We start from the raw sequence: 8203 nt of genomic DNA, 5'->3' as shown, positions 1-8203 counted from the left end.
AAAATGCCCCCTACTGGGGATGAAACTCACAACACAGTCATGTGCCTTAACTGGGAACTGAACCAGTGACCACACAGGCCAAGCAGTGTAGATTGCTTTGGGTAGTATGGACATTTTATTTATTTATTTATTTACTTATTTATTTTACTTTTTAAAAATATATTGTATTGATTTTTTTACAGAGAGGGAGAGGAATAGTTATAAATATTGATGAGAGAGAAATATTGATCAGCTGCCTCCTGCACACCCCTTATTGGGAATGTGCCCGCAACCAAAGTACCTGCCCCTGACCAGAATCGAACCCAGAACTCCACTGAGCCAAACTGGTTAGGGCTAGTATGGACATTTTAATGATGTTGATTCTACCAATCCATGAACACAGTATGTTCTTCCATCTGTTTATGTCTTCCTCTTTCTCTTTTTTCAGTGTCCTGTAGTTTTCTGTGTATAGGTCTTTTATATCCTTAGTTTTATCCTTAGTTAAGTTTATTCCTAGGTATCTAGAGAGAGAAACATCAATCAGCTGCCTCCTGCACACCCTCTACTGGGGATGTGCCTGCAACCAAGGTACATGCCCTTGACTGGAATCGAACCCGAGACCCTTCAGTCTGCAGACCGATGCTCTATCCACTGAGCCAAATCAGTTAGGGTGAATAAGGACAGTTTTACTTCTTTTCCAATTTGGATGCCTATTATTTTTTCTTCTTGTCTAATCGCAATGGCTAGTATTTCCAGTATTATATCGAACAGGAGTGGTGAGAGTGGGCATCCTTGTCTTGTTCCCGTTCTTAGGGGAAATGGTTTTAATTTTTTCCCATTGAGTTTTTTCCCATGATGTTGGCTGTGGGTTTGTCATATATGGCTTTTATTATGTTGAGGTATGATCCTTCTATTCCCACTTTGCTGAGATTTTAATCAAGAAAGGGTGTTGGATTTTGTCAAATGTTTTTTATGCATCAGTTGATATGACACTAATTTTTATCTCTCAATTTGTTTATGTGATGCGGATATTGTACCATCCTTGCATCTCCAGGATAAATCCTACTTGGTCATGGTGTATGATCTTTCTGATGTACTGCTGGATCCGATTTGCTAAGATTTTGTTGAGGATTTTGGCATCTATGTTCATGAGGGATATTGTCCTGTAATTCTCTTTCACTGTGTTGTCTTTATCTGGTTTTGGTATTAGGGTGATGCTGGCTTCATAGAATGAGCATGGAAGTGTTCCTTCCTCTTGAATTTTTTGGAATAGTCTGAGGAGGATAGGAGATTCTTCCTTGAATGTTTGGTAAAACTCCCCTGTGAAGCCATCTGGCCCCAGGCTTCTGTTTGCTGGAAGCTTTTTGATGATTGCTTCAATTTCTTCTATAGTTATTGGCCTATTGAGGTTTTTAGATTCTTCCTGATTGACTTTTGGAAAGTTGTATTTTTGTAGGATTATGTCCATTTCCTCCAGGTTGTCTAGTTTGTTGGAATAGAGTTGTTCATAGTATTTTTTGACAATCCTTTGTATTTCTGTGGGGTCTGTTGTTATTTCGCCTCTTTCATTTCTGATTTTGTTTATTTGGGTCCTCTCTCTTTGCTTCTTGGTGAGCCTGGCTAGAGGTTCATCAATCTTGTTTATCCTTTCAAAGAACCAGCTCTTTGTTTCATTGATCATTTTTTTAAATTTTTTTTTTTGTGCACTTGAGAAGAACGTATATTCCATGGCTTTGGGGTGAAATGTTCTGAAGATGTCAATTAAATCCATCTGATCTAGTGAGTCATTTAGGATTGCTGTTTCTTTCCTGATTTTTTTTGTCTATAGGATTTATCCAGTTATGTCAGTGGTGTATTGAAGTCCCCTACTATGATTGTATTGTCAATCTCTCCCTTGATATCTTCCAGGAGGTTTTTTTTTTTATGTATTTGGGTGCTCCAGCATTGGGTGCATATATGTTTATCAGTGTTATATCCTCTTGTTGTATCGATCCCTTTAGTATCATGAAGTGGCTTTCCTTATCTCTTGCTATTGCCTTCACTTTGAGGTCTATTTTGTCAGGTTTAAGTATTGCTACTCCAGCCTTTTTTCATTTCCATTTGCCTGAAAGATATTTTTCCATCCCTTCACTTTCAGTCTGTGTGAATCCCTTGTTCTGAGGTGGGTCTCTTATAGACAGCATATATATGGGTCATGTTTTTTCATCCATTCAGCCACTTGATATCTTTTGATTGGAGCATTTAGTCCGTTTATGTTCAAAGTTATTATTTATTAGAGTCCCGGTTCACAAAATTTGTGCACGGGGGTGAGGCGGTACCCTCAGCTCAGCTTGCATCCTCTTCAATCTGGGACCCCTTGGGGGATGTCTGACTACTGTTTTAGGCCCCATCCCCAGGACCACTCACAATTCTGGACTGCTGCCTCCTAATCGCTTACCTGCCTGCCTGCCTGGTTGTCTCTCACTGCCTCTGTGTGCCTGCCTGAATGCCCCTAACTGCCACCTTGCTGCCAGCCAATTTGCCTCCAACTGCCCCATCCCTGCCAGCCTGGTCGCCTCCAACTCCCCAACCCCCCGCCACTGGCCTGGTCACTCCCAACTGCCTCCCCTCCTGGCCGGGTCTCTCCTCATGGCCCCCTCCCCACCCCCCCGCCGGCCTGGTTGCCCCATGCAGCCTGCTTGTTCAGTCACTTGGTTGTCTCTCACTAATCTCCCTGCCGGTCTGGTCATAGGCACCCATCTTGTGAGGGCATGAGGGTTAATTTGCATATCACCTCTTTATTATATAGGATAGGTACTTGTTTGTAGCCATTTTCATTTTTGTGCCTTTGTTCCTTCTTACCTTTTCATTTCTTTTTACACCAGTCTCTTAGCATTTCTTGCATTGCTGGCTTGGTAGTGATAAACTCCCTTAGCCTTTTTTTGTCTGTGAAGCTCCTTATTTCCTCTTTAATTTTGAATGATAGCCTTGCTAGACAGAGTATTCTTGGATTCAGTCCCTTGCTTTGCATCACTTTGTAAATTTCCTTCCATTATTTTCTGGCCTGATGTGTTTCTATTGAGAAATCATTTGCTAATCTTTCTGTCTCTCTCTTGTAGCCTTTAAGATTCTCTTTTTGTCCTGAATATTTGCCAATGTAATTATGATGTGTCTTGGTGTGGGTCTTTTTGGGTTCATCTTGTTTGGGACTCTCTGTGCTTGTGTGACTTTTTTCTTCCCCGCATCAGGGAAGTTTTCTGACATTTTTTCAAATAGGTTTTCTAACCCTTGTTCCTCTTTCTGTTGTTCTGGCACCCCTATTATTTGTATGTTCCTTTGTTTCATGTTGTCCCATAGCTCCCTTAAGCTCTCCTCCTGTCTTTTAATTTTTTCTCCAATTGCAGTTCAGTTTGGGTGTGTTTTGCTTCCCTGTCTTCTAATTCGCTAATTCAGTCCTCCACTTCTTCTAGTCTACTGTTGAAACTTTCCATGGTGTTTTTTATTGCAGCTATATCATTTTTTATTTCTTCTTGATTCTTACATAAGTTGTTGATTTTTTCATCCATCTGGTTTATGAACTGTATGACCCTTATTCTGAATTGTTTTTCTGACATATTGCATGCCTCTGTTTCACTTAGCTGCTTTTCTGGCAATTCCTCCTTTTATTTTCTTTGGGGGTTTTGTTGTCTACCCATTTTTTATCTCACTGAGGAATCTAGATGTGAAGTTATGCAGGGACTGCTCCTTGGGCGGCAGTGGCTCCTTGGGGTGCCGTTGCTACTTGGGCGGTCACGGCAGAAGCTGCTCCTCATTTGGCAGTGGATCCTCTGTTGGGTGCTGTTCGCAGCAGTGGTGGCTCCTCTGGCTGTGGGGTGGAGGCTGCTCGCACAGCTGCTGCTCCTCGGATTGAGGTGCACTGATCACGAGGCTTCTGCTCCTCGGATGGGTTTGGGCTGTGTGCAGGTGCTGCTTCTCGGATGGGGTGGGCTGCTCACGTGGCTGCTGCTCCTTGGGTGGGGTTGGACTGCTCACGTGGCTGCTGCTCCTTGGATGGGAGCTGCCTGCATGCGGCTGCTGCTCCTCAGACGGGGGGGCTGCTCTCGGGGCTGCTGCTCCTTGGACAGGAGCAGGCTGCTCACATGGTCGCAGTGCCCTGGGCTTTCTCCAGGGGTCCTCTGCCCTTCCTGGTTACAAATTGTCTCACCAGCTGAGTCTCCTTCACCAATTCAGTGTGGATGTTACTCATTTCAGCTGCTCATTCTATCTGTTCTGGGACAAGGCTCAGGAGACATCTGTCTATTCTGCTGCCATTTTCTCCATAGTTTCTTTGGGTCAGGAGTTCAGGAGAAGTTCAGCTGATTCTTGTTCAATTTAGTGAGATTGCAGTCCAGATATCGGCTCAGGCTTAGTCATCTGAAGGCCTGATTGGGGCTAGAATATCCACCTCCAAGATTGCTTCCTTACCTAGCTACTGGAAGGGGGCTGTGGTTCCTTGATTTTGGACCTCCCCATAGAGCTGCTTAATGGTCCTCACAGCATGGCAGCTGGCTTCTCCCAGATCGAGTGATCCACAAGGCTCTCTTCTGATTGATTCTATAATTTCTTTCTATTTTCTAATTTATTGATACCTGCTTTTTCTGAATGATGTCTTTGCTTTTCTTTCTTTAGGTTGTGGTTTGGGTTGTTCACATGTGTTCAAATTTACCTTGCATTTCCTCTCTCCTGTTCATCTTGGAAAGCACCTATGCAGCTGCCTGTGATCTGTAGTGCATGGTTCTTCTTTCTCCAAATACTCTCATTCTTCTTCCTAAGAGCTGTTTTGATTTTCAAAGGAGTTGAATCTTCCATTTATGCACCATTCTTCTTCCTCATTTTGGGTCATTGAGTCAGAGTCTAGAGGCAGGCAGTTTTTGCTATATAAAAGTTGCCAAAATTTTCATTATGACCTAAAGTACTTTTGAATTTTAAAGTGTCCTATGATCCCTCAAAAATACAGCACAGCTTCTTTCTGTAGGGCAAAGGAAAATTATATAACTACTAATTTAACTTTATTGATTCTATCACTTGAAACTTTTATGCTTATTAAAATGTAATGTGTTAAAGGTCTTGATAAGGCATGAAAGAAGACTGCAGGTACGTTTTCACCAATCTCCTTGTTTTGATGGATGCTCTGGCAGATTCTATGCTCTCTGTGGGTCTATGGCTGGTGTCCTTACAGTGCCTACTTCTCTCACTTTAGAGAAACATGCTTCCCAGGGTAAGGAGGGTGGGTTCAAGTGCCCTATTTCTGGAATTCACTGCACCAAATGAGCCCTTCATTGTCATTTTGATACTGATCACCTTGTAAGTTGTGTGCAGTGGAATTTTATTTTTTGAGGCAGAGACTCTCTGTCTTCAAGTGGAGGAATTAACAACCCTCACCTAATGACTACACCGGAGGAGCTTGATCTTATTAGAATTTTATTTTCAACACACTGAGTAAGGTTGATCAGGGACTCCAGAATTCAGTTGCCAGAATCGGAAGCCCAACTTCCCAGGAGTCAAATGCCTTTGGCCACTCACCTGGCATGTCACTGTACTGCATTAAGCTCAGTGTGCTTCTCTGTGAAATGGAGATCATCATAGCTCCCACTCCCATCTGTCCTGGTGTTGAGTTAACGTGCATAAAGTGCTTCTGAGATGCCTGGTGTAGGCTTATGCTCAGCCCCAGCTGGCAGGCACTACAGGCACTTTCTTTCCTCACATCTCTCCTTATCTTCCATCTCAGCTATCTGCGGTGGGGTTTTCTCTTCCAATGCACAACACATGCATAGACCCATGCACATTGCTGGGAAAAGTAGATCCAAGTTTTACAGTGAGAGGAGGTAGAGAGGGCAGGACAGCCCTATTGGGGCATAGGGTGTGCAGTATGAGAAGAGGAGGGCACATGTTGAAGATATGGATAGGCATCAAAATGAGTTATGTGTTAACTGTGTTTCTGATGCTCTGATATCAGGGCCTTGCTGACCCTGGTGGAACTGCCCTCCTAGGGTGAGCCATGTCCTAGCGATAATCAAGGACTCACTATGGAGTGTGCTTCTCAAATGCAAACCAAGCAAGCAATCCAGGGTCCAGCCCAAGCACCTCCTCCTCAGGGTCTCACATTCCCAGGGCCACTATCCCCAGCACTGGTCAACCCAGGGTGAGGAACCACACAACTAGGAACAGCCCTATATTGCACAGCTTGATGAAATTATTCAAACCAGTCAATCCTGCACCTGACTCGCCCATTCCTTCCTATAGAAACCAGTGAAGGCTCTCATCCATGTTCTTCCCTCCCTCCATCTACCTCCTGACTGACCCAGGTGCTTCCCTGTGTGACCCTGCATGGCGGGGTCTGTGGGTAATAAACCATCTTTTCCATGGCAGTCACCACACTAGAATAATAACAAAAATTACATTTGAAAATGAGGGGTGAGGGTGAAAGGGGAGCAGGACAATGGGATGGCTCACAAGCTCCTTGTTTCTTACAGAAAGTATAGGGCAGCCAGGAGAGGCAGACTTGTTGGGCAGACATAGACACTTTTAAAGAAGCCCGTGTCTCACTGGGGAGCCCACCATCCCCCAGCACATGGGGCTCTGGCCTGGGTGCTCACTTACCTTCCCATAGCTGAGCAGGATTATCCGCACCAGAACCACATTGATGTGGGCCCCCAAGGACTCATCATGGTAGATTTCATTGACCTGAAAGACAACCAGGGAGAGGTCAGCAACAGGAATCTCAGGCCCAAGGACAAGCCCTGGCTTTGCAAATGACATCACCAGCCCCCAGGCCAGAACATGTGTATCCCCCGCACTCCTTTCTCTTTCCCACAGTTTATACCCCAGCATCACCTCAACTCTGAATCCAGCCCTTCCTTCTGTGCCACCTTCCTTGCAGCCACTATCCCTACCTGGATTGTGGCCACCCCCTCCTCAGTGCTTCCTCCTGCCAGCACAGGCATTCTCCTCCTGGAGCCTGAACTTGGGCACTGACCCCTCTATTCACACTAGCCTCTAACTGCATTTGGCCTTTCCTTCAAAGGTGACCATAAGCTACAAACTCCAGAGGCATGGACAGTGCCAGGGCTGTCACCAGTAGAAATCACTCTACAGTTGCTGCTGCTGGTTATGAAAAATCCTCTGTGTTCATCACTATTTGGAAGGGGGTCAGTGTAGACCCACAACCTGGTCTGTTTTAATGTGTTGATAAAGAACAGACACTACTCTGTTACAAAGGTGCTTTATTGCCATAGTTAGCTAAATAGTAATAAGAAGGAAGAGAGCAAGGTAAGTCAGACATTGTTAAGAACAGTCAGCAGGGGACACTGAGCCTGTCTGCTTCACCAGGAAGCTACAGCCTCACACACACTGCAGGGGATCCCAGCATTGCTCCCCAAGGATTAACACCCCCCTTTCCCTCTTCTGGTATTAGTACTGGATTGTCTGGGAAGCAAAAGGAGATAAGGATATTCACAACAGAAGTCAAAATGTGCGGGGGGAGGAACTTGACCAAGAGGACTGTCAGTCTAATCTGGGAAAGGGATCATTGACTAGGGGTAGACCCATCAGAAGTCTGTGAAAACTTGGGAAGTTGATTGGTTATTTTGACAAAGCTCCTGGTTCTGTGAATACATAATCTCAGGTGAAGAATCTCCTTCCCTCTCTCCCTTTCTCTCACTCTTTACAACTCACACTCCCCCTTTTCATTCATTCTCTCCCTCCAGGAACATGCAACCATGCAGATCTAGTGGTCACTTGGGACCCATAGAAGACTGCACAGACTCCAGAGGAATATGAAGCAGAAACTGGACACTGGCCTTTGTCTTGCTGAAGACAAGATTGGACTTTTCCATGGCGGAGAGGAGGAGAATGGGATATTGAATATCCAGTGGATGAAATGGGGCCACATGCTAACTTGACTAGCTCAGGGAAGGCCTGTGTGGCAGCCTTGCAAACTCAGACCACAAAGAATGGTCTGAAATTAAAACTTTAACTAAAAACAGTTTATGGTGAGTAGTCATGTCTTAGGCTGGTATCTTCCCTGACAAAGGTCAATCTTTACCTTAACTGAGCCTGCCTATTGACTTTTGCATCTATAACATATCCTTGGAATGTCAAAGTAATTTTCCTTTTTCCAGATCCTTCAAAGCACAGACACCACGCTGTGGAGATCACAAATTCCCTCATTGTCACTGAGTTAATTGTTGACTGTTAACTACCCTAT

The 8203-nt window shown here is 44.5% G+C and overlaps 1 protein-coding gene across 1 annotated transcript in view; it reads right to left on the bottom strand.

Annotated features, from left to right (window-relative positions):
• Positions 1-8203, bottom strand: part of ADAMTS2 (ADAM metallopeptidase with thrombospondin type 1 motif 2) — a 204994-nt gene that overhangs the window by 109386 nt on the left and 87405 nt on the right. Inside the window, exon 4 of the mRNA XM_015569666.1 lies at positions 6598-6681. Within this exon, the coding sequence (XP_015425152.1) occupies positions 6598-6681 (84 nt within the window). The remainder of the gene's footprint in view (positions 1-6597; positions 6682-8203) is intronic.

Source organism: Myotis davidii, unplaced genomic scaffold, assembly GCF_000327345.1.
Source record: "Myotis davidii unplaced genomic scaffold, ASM32734v1 scaffold1446, whole genome shotgun sequence".
In the NCBI taxonomy this organism is placed as follows: Eukaryota; Metazoa; Chordata; class Mammalia; order Chiroptera; family Vespertilionidae; genus Myotis; species Myotis davidii.
This window is presented reverse-complemented; position numbering and strand designations above follow the sequence as displayed.